We start from the raw sequence: 15113 nt of genomic DNA, 5'->3' as shown, positions 1-15113 counted from the left end.
TCTTTGCACGTTGCTGTTTACAGGACTTTAATTTCCTTATTCACTGTGTATTTTTATTATAGCATTCAACATTTTATGGTACATTTTATAATTTATTACTTTTTTGTTGACAGTATATTTTGCACTTTATTGTGGAATTAGTGTCATAGTATATTTTCCTTTATAATAAATTTTTCTATTATGGTGGCGGTCTCTTTACTCTTTCTGCTGTATTTCTGTTCTATAATGTATTCTACATTCTATAATAATGGTGTCACATGAGCCATTTTTTATACACCGAAACCCCCCAATTTTTCATAACAATGCCAAAATGTGATTTATAGTGACTTTTTAGTTGATTAATAGGCTTCTTCTGGCTGGAATTTACAGAAACAAGCAGTAAATATTGTGTTAGAGGTGTTTATTATGGTTTTTAAAAACATTTTTACTAAAACGTCCATGTCCAAAATGAGCCACACCATTTTCTTCAAGACTTTATTTTCCACCACATGAGTCAAACAGCTGTTTAATAGAGCGTTTTATTGTCCTTTGCCATTTGTTTATGTAATGTTCAGCCAGAAGAAGCCTGTTGATCCATAAAAAATCACCATAAATCAAAATTTGGAACAGTGATGAATAATCATGAGCTTTGAGATTATTTAAGACATTGACATTTCCTTTTTTTTCTGCTAAAAGTCGATACTTTCTCTTTGCTCTTTGAGTTTAAGCCACTTTGAGCAAAATTTAAGTTGATCGTGGTTATGAAGAAACTTATACAGAACAGGGTTTTAGCGATGTAGGAGATCATACAAGTGCAGAAATTGAACTTATGAGATGAAAAGCATTTGTACATTCACTGATCGTGGATAAAGAACCCATCTCATTTAGTTATTTTATTTGTTACAGAATCTAAGGCATAAATTGACATCATAAGTGTATTTGAAAGGCATTAAAACACGTCTGTAAAGAGAAACATAATTATAACTGACCCAAAGTTTGTTAGTTGGATTGTATTTTATTCCCATCCTGTCTTCATTGTATTAATCTCTACTTATCAGCACAAAAAACAAGGGTTCTGAGAGAAATCAGCTGTAAAATGAACATTTTTTGCAGTGTTTTTATTACATTGTATTATATGCAGCTTAAAACTGAGGGTCTTTGAGCATCAAACACTTCATTTTCTTCTTTGTGGTGATTCTTTGCACCAATTTGTGTCTTTTTCTGCATACATTTATTGGGAAAATGTCTTTATTTATGTAAATTAAAACCCCCAACTTCTGAAACCAGATGAAATAATAGTGGAATATATGTGGATCTTTTTGGATTTTCCACATGCATTCACCCTGACTTGAAATTTTTTGTTATTCTAAAACATTCTGAGAAAGTTCTGTAAAGTTCTAGTAATGTGTTCAGCAGGAGGCTTTCTTTTAATTCCCAGAATGTTCTTCTTAAAGGCAGGATAAAGTTCTCTAAAGGCACTCCGAAAATCTATTTAAAACCTTTGCAGATGCTGTTACATTAAGAGCATGTTTCATTTTTCTATGTATTTTTTGCAGCTTTTTGGAGAACTTTCTGTAATGTGTTCCCCAAAACATCCTCAGAACATTGCAGGCAAAATGTTCTACCTTTGTTAATATATTGCATCACAAGAACATTTCATAAAACACTTTCTAACATCTTGAAAACATTTTTTGAATGCTGGTTTGAGAATGTTAACTTCTGGTGAACATTACCCCTAAAATCTACACCGATTGTTGGTTTGGAGGCCACAGTTGTGTTATGCATACACTACTGATCATGACATAAAAACTGCACCACAATTCAGTGTTTTTATTCCTGCAAAGTCCATGTTTGTAGTTCAATTAAGTCATAATTGTTCCCACATATGTCTGTTTATTATCTTAATACAGAAAATATAGTCATGGCATTAGCAAAGAGGAGAAATGGTTGATGTTTTGTTCCATCGGTGGTCACCATGATGACATTTCCTGATAATATTCCAGCAGATAAGAGCCTGAAGTGGTCCAGCCACGACCGTTCAGATTGCTGTTGCCGCCATGTCTCATTACTGCACATGAATTAAAGCTATATATAGTCTGTGAGCATGTCAGCATCCCAGATCGCTGATTTAACTCAGTGTTGACCTTCCTGAACGAGCCTCAGAGGTTATTTCTCTGTAATCAACCTGTTTCACAATCTTCTCTGGAGTGTATTTAACATAGACTCAAGAGACGGAAGCAATCTGATGGAAGGACTCAATCATGATGGAGATCTGAGTTTCCTGAAGAAGGTCTCTGATTTAACCTTGTTCTCAGTACATATAGTTCATGTTATAATAAGTAGCCTAGCAACAATGAAAACACAGTTTTGTTGTGAGTTGTTGTTTTTTGTCAGCAACAAAGACAGTGAATGTGGTTTGAGTGTTTCTACTTATTATTTATTTATTTTAAAGCTTTTTTTTTAATCCTAAGCTTTTATTTTGAATGAATTCATTGAAACTTTTGCTTGATATAGCAAATACTTTCCAAGATTTTTTTTTTAGATTTACCCACTTTAAATTTTTTTTTTTTTTGCACATTAATATTTGAGCCTGTTTGTTCAACAATATCTCAGTAGCTATTAAACATAAAAAAGAGACATTTTCACTGTTATTTACTTCTGATCATGTCAATAATTCAGAATCTGCAATACTGGAGAAGTAGATTAAATAATCTCTGATTAGAACTGAGTTGAAATATGTTCCATCTTTGAGCTCATATTAACAAAAATAATGATAATACAGAAATCATTTAGTGATATTTTCTGAACCATATCAATATATATCTGTAAACTTATCTGCACCTACTTATGTCATTTGCACATCCAAGCACATTCTCATTTGCACATTTCTGCATACTTACAAATACTGTCACTTTTGTATATTGTTAATGTTTTCTATATTATGTTTTCTATATGTATGTTTTATTTTATTTTCTACATTTTTATTTTATTTCATTTTGTTTTTAGAAACCATGAAAATTCTCATATATTCTAAGTAAATATCCTACCTTCTCATTTACACATTTCTGTATACTCTTTTAAAAAATGCTGTCGCTCTTGTTTACTCTTTAGATTTTTTCTATGTTTTTTTATATATATTTTTGTCCTATTTCACTTTAATTTAATTTAATTTTATTTTATTTTCATTTTATTTTAACCTTCACTTTATACCCTAATATTCTGATTAATAAAGATGTCTATGTCTAAATATGTAGCTGCAGGTCACAATAATACAAAACTAAACCTGTAGAATACTTTTAACATAAACTAAATGATCACAAAAATAAGAGGCAGATTTGACAAGTTGTAGCACAAAACTAAAATATTGGTAGATCATTTTATTAAAGTAGAGTTTCTACATCATTTTAGGCTTTTATTTACAATATGATAAGCCTTTATTAATCCCACAGTGGAGAAATATGCAATGTGACAGCAGCAAAAATGGAAAAGTACAAACACTAATCAATAGAAAAATAAAAATAAATCAAAAATATACATTAGTACTAGTTCATGTTATCCAAATTCTTCTGGCTGTGAAAATAGCAACATTGGACATATAAATTGTACTTTCATGAGTAGAAATATATATATAGAGAAGTAAATGTTGCACAGACTGGTGTGTAAGTAGAAAAATAATTTAATATTTCCTGATTTGTTGTCTACTGCAATACTGGACAAGTAGATCAAATAATCTCTGATTATTGGTGAGTCAAAAATTATGAAAAAAATTACAGCCATCGTGAAAAGTCACTTTTTTTTTAGCTCAAATTAGCAGAAGAAATTGATAATGCATGAGCCAAATACTGATGTTTTCTGAACCATATGTAGCTGCATGTTACAATAATACAACACAAAACATTTAGAATACTTTTAATATGAAATACTTGGTCACAAAAATGGATAAAGAAAAAGTTATTTTTATTGAATTCTTAAAACCAGTTGAGCAGATGTGACAAAATGTACCACAAATACGAAAGTATTTGTGGAGTTCTGGAGGTGTAAAGTGAATCTCCAAATATAACTGATAAAAAACATAAATATGTTGATATAATTTGTGTGCAAATTCTATATATTGTAATATATATACAGTATATATTTCTTTTCATCAATATGAAGAAGTAAGCATGAAATTCTTGGATTTTTTTTAACATAAAACTGAAATTTGTACATTAAAATTATTTTGTTACGTAATATACAGAAAAATAAACAGTACAGTGTTCTGCTTATTTTTTATTTAAAGTATTTATAACTTAACATACACAGTGTTCAGTTAGGCGTTTCACAAAAAGTAGAGTAAATCAATATTCTCAGGAACATAGACGTAAATGCAAATAGGTTATTCTCACTCTCATTCACATTTACTGTCTGTTTCAGCTGCCTCTACTGGCTGCATTTAACTAGATGGATCAGAAACAGAAAAGAAAATATGTTTCTGCTTACAGAAGATGTATGTGTGTTTTAGCAGCAGATATTCACTTATTAAATATTACTACAATCTGGGGATTGTTTCTCAGGTGTCTGTGTTGATCTTGACAGCAGCCTTGATCACATTTTTATTGCAGTAACGATCAGAAACGTTCAGCCTTTAATTCATCTCCGTTTTCCCACGTGGTGGCCGGTTGTTTGACTTTGTTGCTGATGGTGAACAGACTGGAGGCGTTTTCTGGAGGCTCCGGATCGGGAAGCTGCCACTGGATGAACACCAGATAAATGAAACTACCTAAAACAGCTCCAACATTAGGAGCCACCAGAGGAACCCAGAACCAGTAGTTGTAGCACCTGGAGATGAACAGACAGGTAAACAGGGTGAAACAGTGTTTGTTTGTTTCCCAACATGTCATTAATATTACTTTTATCAACATTTTCATTGACCGATCCATCTATTTTCTTCCACCCATGCAGGGTCGAGTTGCGATGGTAGCTGCTAGATGAGATATGTAATCCCTCTAAAGAGTTCTGAGTCTACCCAAGAGTCTCCTCCCAGCTGGACATGCCCATTAAACCAAAGGAAAGACACCCAGGAAGCATCTTAACCAGATGTTGAACCACCTCAGCAGTTTTCTTTTAACCCTCCTGTTGTCTTCACTTATGGGCACCCAAAAAAAATTGTTTCTCAGCAAATTTAGCAAAAAAAATTCCCCAAATTTCTGAAAATTTCCAAAACCTTCAGGAAGAAAACTCCAATAATTCCTTAAAAGTTTCCTTCAAAGTTTTATTTTTAAAAAATCCCCCAAATTTGGCAAGAAAGTTCTTGTAAATATTTTCAGAAATTGAGTAAAAATCTTCGAAAAAATCCTAAAAATATCTAAAGTGATTACATATATATCAGTAAAACTTCTAATATTTTCTTTAAGAACATTCACAAAAAAATCAAAATCCAGCGAAAATCGTTAAATTTCGGTTGATTTTTTGTGAATGTTCTTAAGAAACATTTTTAACATTTCTTTTTATCCCACCAAAAAATGTTCAAAATGTGGACATCAGAAGTTTCACTGTGAAAATATATTATTCTTTCCACATTTTCAAACTTTAAAATGCTTCAATTTTAACCCACAGGACAACACGAGGGTTAAAGCGACAAGGCCGCAATGCTACTCTGAACTTCCTCCAAATGTCCAACATCTTCACTCTATCTCTAAGGCTGACTTCTTTGGGTAACTACCCAGAGTTCTTGACCATAGGTAATGATTGGAGTGTACATTGACTGGTAAATCAAGAGATTTGCCTTCCAGTTCGGCTCCTTCTTCACCACAACAGTCTGGTACAACACTTGCATTTGTGCTAAAGCTGCACCAATCTCTCTGTCCATCTCCATTTCCCTGTAATTTATAAACAAGATCCCGAGATACTTAAACTCCTTCACTCAACTTACCCCCAACCCAGAGGAAGCAATCTATTGGTTTCCAAGAGAATTACGGTCTTAGACTTGGAGGTGCTTCATACTTGGTTGTGAACAGAACCACATCATCTGCAAAATCGCTGAGATGCAATTTTAATGTTCCAAAATCGGAGACCCCACTCACCCTGGTTGTGTGTTGAGATCCTGCCATAAATATAATTAACAGGATCAGAGTAAAAGGGCAACCACCATCCAACATGAACTTTGTGCCGGAAATACCTACGCAACTGCCGTTTTGGATAAAGGACCAGATTCACAGAAGTCCACAATGCTACTCTGAACTTCCGCCAAATGTTCAACACCTTCTCTCTATCTTGAAGGCTGAGTTCAACCACCCAACAAAGACAAGCAATTTGTATCCTTGATCTCATTCTTTGGGTAACAGCCAAGAGCTCTTGACAGTAAGTAATGATTGGAATGTACGTTGACTTCCAGTTCAGCTCCTTCTTAACCACAACAGTCTGGTACAACACCTGCATTAGCGCTGATGTTGCCCCAATATCACTGTCCATCTCCATTTACCTGTAATTTATAAACAAAGATCCTGAGATACTTAAATTTCTTCACTCAACTTCCCCCAACCCAGACAGAGAAAATCCACTGGAGCAGAGGGTCATGGCCTCAGACTTGGAGGGAACTGCAAACCTCCCCAGTACATGCTGAATGTGATGAAACGAACAGAACTACATCATCTGCAAAACAACAGAGATGCAACTCTAACGTTCCCAAATCGGAAACCCTCCTCACCCTAGTTGTGTGTTGGGATCCTGCCATAAAAATCATCAACAGGATCAGAGAACAAGGGCAAAACCATCCAACACTAACTTGGTGCCAAAAATACTTAAGCAACTCTCATTTTGGAAGAAGGACCAGATATACCAAAGTCCACAAAACACTTGTGAACTGGATGGTTTAACTCCCAGTGCAAATTAAATTATACTTTTTGTCCTATTTTTTTACAGTGTAGCAAAAATAAAAGTTTCCAGTTTATTGCTCAAGTTGACAAACACCGAAGAGGCAGCTTTTTTGTTGTTGTCTTTGTAGAGCCCAAATTGGAGCTAAAAGGCTCCTGATTCAGTAGAAATGCAACTCAAATGGGAGGTATTTAAAACACATCAGTAATATCAGCTGTACATGATGATGTCATGCTGTCTTTGCGTCCGTCAGCTTGTGTTGATATTTTTCTGCCCTGTAGTGTGAAAGAAATCTTTACATAGATAAGGTCAGATAAGGTTTCGTAACCAAGGAAGCATACAGGACCATAAGATCATAAACACTGTAAAAGAAAAAAGAGAAAGTTCTTTTTTAACAATTACATAACAACTACAACTAAAACAACAACTATTACTACTACAACTACTACGAGTACTACAACAACAACAACTACTACTACTACTAATACAACTACAGCAACAGCTACTACTGCTAATACAACTACTACTAACACTAATGCTAGTAATACTAATGATACTAGTACTAATCATAAAACTAATGCTACTACTGATTATAATAATACTACTAAGAATAAATATTATTATTATTATTATTAATAATAATAATAATAATAATAATAATAATAATAATACCAATAATAATAATAATAATAATAATAATAATAATAATAATAATAATAATAATAATAATAATAATACATTTTTTATGTATTTACTGGCTACAACTGTAAATAACATCCCCATATAAATGATAATTTGCTCTTTTAGGTTTGACCATAAAATGTCAGATATGATCTAATAGAATCACAGCAAAAAGTACTCATTGATATATATATCATTCATTCTCTTATGTTTGGCTTTAAAATGTCACCATTTTTTTTACAGTATTTAAAAGCAAGAAAAAATCTATATTTTTCAGATATTTGACATTATTTGAAAGAAAAATTATTTATATTAAGGATTTAAAAGATCATAGATCTTTTTAATTGTTATTTTACAGATTTGTCCTGTTTGTTAAATTACAGATAATATCTAATAAAATCCAAGGGGGGAAAAATGTAATTTACATGTTGACAGTAATAATAATTAAAAAAAAACTTTTCATTCTTTTACTATGTGTGACTGTAAAATTAAAGGATTTTACTACATTTAATTAGAACAAATATGATTATCTGGATATTTGGTGTTATTTTTATACTTTGCTTTACAGTTTGGGATTTTTTTCTTCTACAGTTCAGGGCATAAGGTTGCAGCAGATTCTAATCAGAGGATTTGTAAATAGCTGATGCTTAAAGTTTCTTTTGTTCTAATTGGTGATAATCTCTGACATTCTGATAAATACAGGGTTAAAGATTTACTAGAATGAAAAACAAGTTTGTTCAAATGTCACTGCCAACTTGAATGAGTCATGCAGGTTCATTAGACTTAGACTTTGATGACTTTATTAACTTTATTAGGGAAATTAAGTTGTTACAGCAGCATGGATATTCAATAAAAGGGTAAATAATAAAACAACACAGAATATTAGGGTGTAAAGTGAAGGTAAGATTAAATTAAATTACACTACATTTAATTTAATTTAATTTAATAAAATAAGATTTTTTTAAAAATATATAAAATATAATATAGAAAAAATCAACAGAATATACAAGAATGACAGTATTTTTTTTAGACTTCGATGACTTTATTAATCCCCAGAGGGAAATTAAGTTGTTAAAACAGCAGAGATATTCGGTAAAGAGGTAAACAAGAAGATAGCACAAAATATTGTGATATAAAGTGAAGATTAAATTAAATTAAATTTTAAAAAGTGAAATGATATTTTTAAAAAATATATAAAATATAATAATACATATATAAAACATATTTAAAATAAAATATATACATTGTATGTATAATATAAAACAACAGCATATTAGAGTATAAAGGGAAGATTAAATTAAATTGAAATTGAATTAAATAAGATTTTTAAAAATATATATATAATAGATATCTAAAATATTTATAAATATTTAATAATAATAAAAATATTTAAAATAAAAATACATAAATTGTATATATACATATATAAAACACAATATAAGACAAAATAAAATATTAGGGTATAAAGTGAAGATAAAATTAAATAAAATAAAGTAAAATTAAATTTTATTTTATTAAAATGAAAATTAAATAAAGTGAAATAAGGTTTTGTTTAAAGTATAATATAGAAAAAATCAACAGAATTTACAAGAGTGAGAGTATTTCTATATTTAGATTATACAGAAATGTGCAAATGAACAGAATGGGCAAATGAGAAATATAGAAATATTTATGATTTCCTGACTGGAGAGTTGTGTTTGTGCACTTTAAATATCAGATAAGTTACTCACGTGAAGACCTCGGTACCCCAGCCTGCTGTCAGTGTGAAAAGTCGAGGTCCTAGATCTCGAGCAGGATTTATTGCGGCACCACAGTTGGCCGACATTGAGATGGAGATGCCGAGGATGATCACCGCCACAACAGCAGGAATCAGATCGTTGGGGGCCGGAGTGTTCCTCTTTTCATCCAGACCCAGGATGCACAACATCAGCATGGCCGTTCCCACCACCTGATGAAAATGATAAACTCATTATTGGAACAGCTGCTTCAGCACTGATCAGATTCTGTGTAAATCACCCTCACTTGGTCGAGGAAACTTCTGCCCACAGTCAAGTATTCTGAGGGATACGTGGCGAATATAGTTGCAGTCTCGTTAGGGCCATAAACCGTCAACACTCCTCCGCTATAGTCCATTATAGCGTCTGTGAAAGAAACAGGGGTAATGCAGCGAACAGCAGAGCAAACTGCATGCAGATTTGTATGTGAACAGCTAAAATAATCTGAAAAAGCAGAAGGAGCAACCGTAGTAGACCAGATAGACAACTCCTGAGGCCACATAAGCTCCCAGAATCTGACTGAGGCTGTAGGGAAGCAGCTTTCTCCATGGCACCCGGCCCAAAACACAGAAACTCAGAGTCACCGATGGGTTCAGGTGGGCGCCTATGGAAGACGTGAAGGAAGGTGGAAGTTAAAGGTGAAGATAAACTGGAATGTAAGAAGATTTCAGGTTGTCTGCAGCCATATAGTGTGTATGTAGTGGTGAGTTTCTATCATTTGATATGGAAATACCTGCACAGTTTTCATGTTTGACTTCATATCAGGAGGAATAAATCATGTTAGGCAATTGCAAATGCTGCCATGTTTTTATAGTTGTGTCGAGGAGGTTGTCTAGAATCTGGCAATATCGGAACCACAATGGTGGGATACTGTATGACTCAGAAAAATACAAGCGCAGTCCTGAATATTGTACATCAGCTGAAGCTTCTAACTTCTTTAGGGGAGTCATAGGAGTCTTGGTGGCCTCCCTCACTAGTCTCTTTCTTGGAACTCCTTCAGAGGAGTCATAGGTGTCTTGGTGGCCTCCCTCACCCGTTTCTTTCTTGTAACTCCTTCAGAAGAATCATAGGCATCCTGGTGGCCTCTCTAACTAAATCTTTCTTGTAACTCCTTCAGAGGAGACATAGTTGTCTTGATGGCCTCCCCTACTTGTCTCTTCCTTGTAACTCCTTCCTTGGGGTCATAGGTGTCTTGGTGGCCTCCCTCAACATCTCTGTCTTGTAACTCCTTCAGAGGAGTCATAGGTGTCTTTCTTGCTTGGTCTCTCAGTTTTTGACGATGATGTGCTCTAGTCAGATTTAAACGTTCCATATTCCTTCCATTTCTTAATGTCTAATTTAATTGGACTTCCAGAAATATTTAGTGACTTGGAAATTTTCTTGCATCTGTCCCCAAGTTACTTGTAGAGTCCTTTAGTCATCATGGTGTAGTTACAGCCAGGATTCACCAATGACTGGATCTTTCAGATACAGGTGTCTTTATGCTACATTCACTAGAATTCACTGCACTCAGATGATCTCAATTTCTTTAAGAAATGAATCTATTTTGGTAATAAGTCTTTTTCTTGTGGGGAAAAAAGCCCAAATAAACTGACCATGATTCAGTGTTGAAAAGCAATAACAGGGACAAACTTCCAAGGGGGTGAATAATTTTATCAGCACTGTAGTGTTGCATCACAAGCAGTTTTCCTCAAGGGACCTTACTATCTGTACAATTAATAGACCCTCAATTTAGATAAAACTCCACCAAACAATCCTTTAACCTTTGGAACGTGACTGATGCAACTTCGGTCCAAATTCACATCCCTTCGTCCGAGCTGAATTGCTCTTGAAGTATTTACTGCACCGAAGTTGGCTGAGTGCGCAACAAAGTGTTGGTGGGAAAAACAATGTTGAATTTATAGTGCTGTGACCTAAAGCTCAACACAGATGGGTTCTGCAGCAAGACAAAGATGCAAAGCACACAAGCACCACCATGTTTCATATTGTGATGCTGCCACCTCCATGCTTCACATGATAATGCTGCCACCACCATGCTTCACGTCATGATGCTGCCATCTCCATGCTTTACATCATGAAACTGCCACCTCCATGCTTCATGTAATGATACTGCCACCACCATGCTTCACAACATGATACTGCCATCTCCATGCTTTATATCATGATGCTGCCACCACCATGCTTCATGGCCAGAATGGAGTATTGAGATGATGTTCAGTGTTTGATGTCCACCTCTCAATGGCTCAAAAATAAGAAAATTAAGGTCCTGGAGTGGCTGAGTCAAAGTCCAGACTTGAATCCAGTTGAGATGCTGTAGTAAGACCTGAAAAGGACAGTTCATGCTCGAAAATCATCTGATGTGGCTGAATTAAACCTATTCTGCAGAGAAGAGTGAACCAAAATTCCTCCATGGAGAAGTAAAAGACTAGCTAGACACAACCTATGGAAAATATTGAACAGCAGTTGTTGCTGCCAAGGGACCAACCAGTTATTAGTTTTAGGGGGGAATTATTTTTTTCACAGGGGATCACATAGGTTTTTTAACAATGTTTTAAAAAGTTTTTAAAATGTATTTTGTGGGCAGCATCATGATATGAAATATGGTGGCCACAGCATCATTATGTTAAGTATAGAAGTGACAGAATCATGATGTAAAGCATGGTGGTGGCAGTATCATAATGCGAATCATGGTGATGGCAGCATCATGATATGAAGTATGAAGGTGGCAGCATCATGATGTAAAGCCTGGTGTTGGAAGTATTATGATGTGAAATATGGAGGTTGTTGCATCATGATGGGGAGCATGGTGGTGGCAACATCATGGTATGAAACATGGTGGTGGCAGCATCATGATGTGAGAATGTTCTCAGCAGCAGGTCCTGGAAGCCTTGTTAAGGTAGAGGGTAAATTCATAATTCCAGTATAACTTGACAAAGACCTGAAGAAGAATGGGGTAAAATGGCAGCAGCCAGATGTTCAGAGTGATTTAGATCAACACAGATTTCAGGCTCTAATAAATACTGATTCGAAAGCGGTGAATAATTATACAAACACTGATTTTTATTTGTTTTTAAAAACATATTCAAGTGACCATAGTTGAGTGTTTAAAAGCAATTACAGGAGAAAAGTACTTCTTGTTGTTATGTTGTATGCTGTACTGATTGCATGAGATAGTGAAGAAGTAGGGAAAAAAGAAAACTAAGCCAAGCAACAAGAACACATTGTTTAGAAAGTTTGCTGATCTGCCGTCAGTAATGTCCAAACCATCACTTTAAGCTTGATAATGACTCTTTGTAGTGAAATAAAGACAAATCTGTTATCTCTTGTCAGCAGATAAGTGCAATAAATGCACAGTGTGAAGCATCAGGCTGATAAGTTCTGCTGGGTTTTATGTTGATCTTTCAGTGTTGGTTGAGAGAGTTAAATAGGAGAAAGTTCATTACCATTTTAGGCATTATTTTTTTTGTATATTACCTGAGATGCCCTTGGTGAGGTACATGGCTGCCATGACGCCCACAGGGAAGGCGATGTTGCATGAAAGAAAAATGCCTTTCGTCTCTCTGCTGGTTTTCACCTGAGCTGCAGCCGCACAGCCGAAGAGCTGCAGGACAGATAAAGAGAAGTCAAACTTCAACAATCCTTCCATTGCAGAAAAAAAAAATACCGACATCAAAGGTCACTTTAAACAGATACAGGTGCACTTTTTTTTGTTCTGGTGAGAATTTGTTCAAATATATAATTCATTCTATCCTCTCATAAAGCTACACTTTACAATGGAACCGTTTTATCAAAACAACCATAAAAAGACACCGTATAACAAATCTATCTGCAGATGAGATGTTAGAAGTAAAAACACACACATGAGAGCCGAGGAGCATTTATGGGCTTTTAATCGCTAATGAGCATCGCTGCAGTATGTATTAATTACAGGAATTATATTACCATTAATATTCAATCATATTACCTTACGTTTAGGTTTTGTGCAGCTCCCAGCACGATGACACAAAAGCTTCAAGTCAAATTACTTCACACTCGGTGGATATGGATCCATGTTGTTACAATAAATGGGCTCTGATGCAGTTTGCACAGTTAGAAGAAAGTGGTACAAAGAAATTGTGACTCATGCAAAGCCTTTATAACTAAATGTGTAACCCTTTTAAACTCGTAAACTGCAGCAAAAAGAGAAAGTAAACTCATGAACGGCAGATAAAATAAACTAAAATATTTAAATGTATAGATCCAAATCCAAAACAAACAAATAAAAAATAAAAACTGTGGAATATCTGCTAAAATGAGAAACATGCAGGCACAAACACAGGCTGAACAATTTTCTATAACCTGTAATTATGAAATGCTTTGATATTTTTATTTTTAAAAAAAATCAAACATTATTTTTTTATTCAAATTGTATTTAATCAAAAAATATATCTTATACATTTTATCATTGTATTTATTTTATTTGTATTTTTTAATTAATTTAACAATTATTTTAAATATATATATTATGATATAAATATAAATAAATCTATAGATTTTATCCCTGAGAGCTGCAGGGCAGATTCAGTTTTTGATAGTGTGCTGAATATACAAAAATAATGATCCCATTTTTCAAAATTTGAACCCTTTATTAATGCCCATATTTTAGTTTTTTATTAAATTAGTTAATAATTTGCATAGATCTGATTTTTATAACTTTAAATAGCTGTAATCTGACTCAGTTAACCCTGTAAAAACCCACCGTTGCAAAAATACAACATCGGTTTATGTTTTTTAATTATTATTTTTTTATTGTATAGACATTATTTTTGCTCATTTTTTTTCTGTATTTGAGTTTTACAGGGTTAAAATAAGAAAGAAACTATATATTAATTGAATAATACAGTGAATATTGAATGTCACCTGAATTTTAAAGAAGTGCTTGAAAATGTTATAAATTTTTTAGCATTTAAGTTTTTTGTTTATATATTTTAATTTAATATTTTAATTTATATATTTTTATTCATATATTTGTATTTATATAATTTTAAATGTTATAATTTAAAATATAAAAATATATTTAATCTATTTATTCATTTGCAGCAGCTTTGTTAATTTAGTGACAACAGGAATTTAAATTTTATGCCATAATATTGCAAAATTTTTGTTTTAAATTAGTAAAATAATTTTTAAATTTAGGGCATAATATATAACTACTATTTATATTGTTTAATATTTGCTTCTCTTTCTGGCTTATTTTGGCTATTATATATATATATTTATTTTCTAACATGCATTTTAAAATTTTTATTTCATTTTTTTTTTTTTTTGCAGGACTTAAAGAGCCCTAAAAATCTAAATTAAAGATGGAATCAAAGATGGAGATGTCACTTACCAGCAAGACGAAAGTTCCCAGGAACTCGGCCATGCACTCTCTCACCAGAGCGCTCTTAACTCTCCATGAAAACTTCATCTTTGCTGGAGGAAAAATGAAATCTTTCTTCTCATCTCACGGCGTCTGTGAACTTCCAGCTGAGCATCCGAGGAGCCGAGCGCTGATTCCTGAGCTCTGGACAAACACTGTCAGCCATTTATTGGGTCGTCGCCCCTCAGGATTGGCTGCTGCAGGGAACGTCACGTTAGACCAAACCAGCAGAGGCCATAAATGCTGAGATTGTGTCATGACAGCAGCAGGTAATAAACTGCAGGACGTACAGAATATACAGCAGAGTCCTGATAATGATACCATCAGCTGCAGAAGTTTATGGCTATTAGGCGTCTTTGCATATTTGTGCTATATAAACAAAGTATAATACTATATAAACATAAAAACACCTGTTTGCACATTAG

At 33.5% G+C, this 15113-nt stretch overlaps 1 protein-coding gene across 1 annotated transcript; it reads right to left on the bottom strand.

Moving 5' to 3' along the window:
* Positions 1–3637: 3637 nt before the first annotated feature.
* On the bottom strand, positions 3638–14835 carry aqp10a (aquaporin 10a). The gene is made up of 6 exons (XM_023261851.3): positions 14659–14835; positions 12762–12888; positions 9754–9891; positions 9535–9653; positions 9243–9460; positions 3638–4797 (listed from the first exon to the last, which is right to left on the bottom strand). Exons 1-6 carry the CDS (start codon positions 14734–14736, stop codon positions 4587–4589), a joined length of 891 nt encoding a protein of 296 aa, XP_023117619.1. The 5' UTR covers positions 14737–14835; the 3' UTR covers positions 3638–4586.
* Positions 14836–15113: the final 278 nt, after the last annotated feature.

Source organism: Amphiprion ocellaris, chromosome 9 (genome assembly GCF_022539595.1).
Source record: "Amphiprion ocellaris isolate individual 3 ecotype Okinawa chromosome 9, ASM2253959v1, whole genome shotgun sequence".
Taxonomy (NCBI): domain Eukaryota; kingdom Metazoa; phylum Chordata; class Actinopteri; family Pomacentridae; genus Amphiprion; species Amphiprion ocellaris.
Note: the sequence above shows the minus strand (reverse complement) of the source record. Positions and strands in the feature narration are given on the sequence as shown.

Coding starts and splice junctions, on each gene's coding strand:
- aqp10a (XM_023261851.3), bottom strand. CDS start 14,736: ATGAAGTTTTCATGGAGAGTTAAGAGCGCTCTGGTGAGAGAGTGCATG. Junction 12,889..14,658: donor TGGGAACTTTCGTCTTGCTG/GTAAGTGACATC, acceptor TCTGTCCTGCAG/CTCTTCGGCTGTGCGGCTGC. Junction 9,461..9,534: donor GCAGAAGTTTCCTCGACCAA/GTGAGGGTGATT, acceptor CATTTTCATCAG/GTGGTGGGAACGGCCATGCT.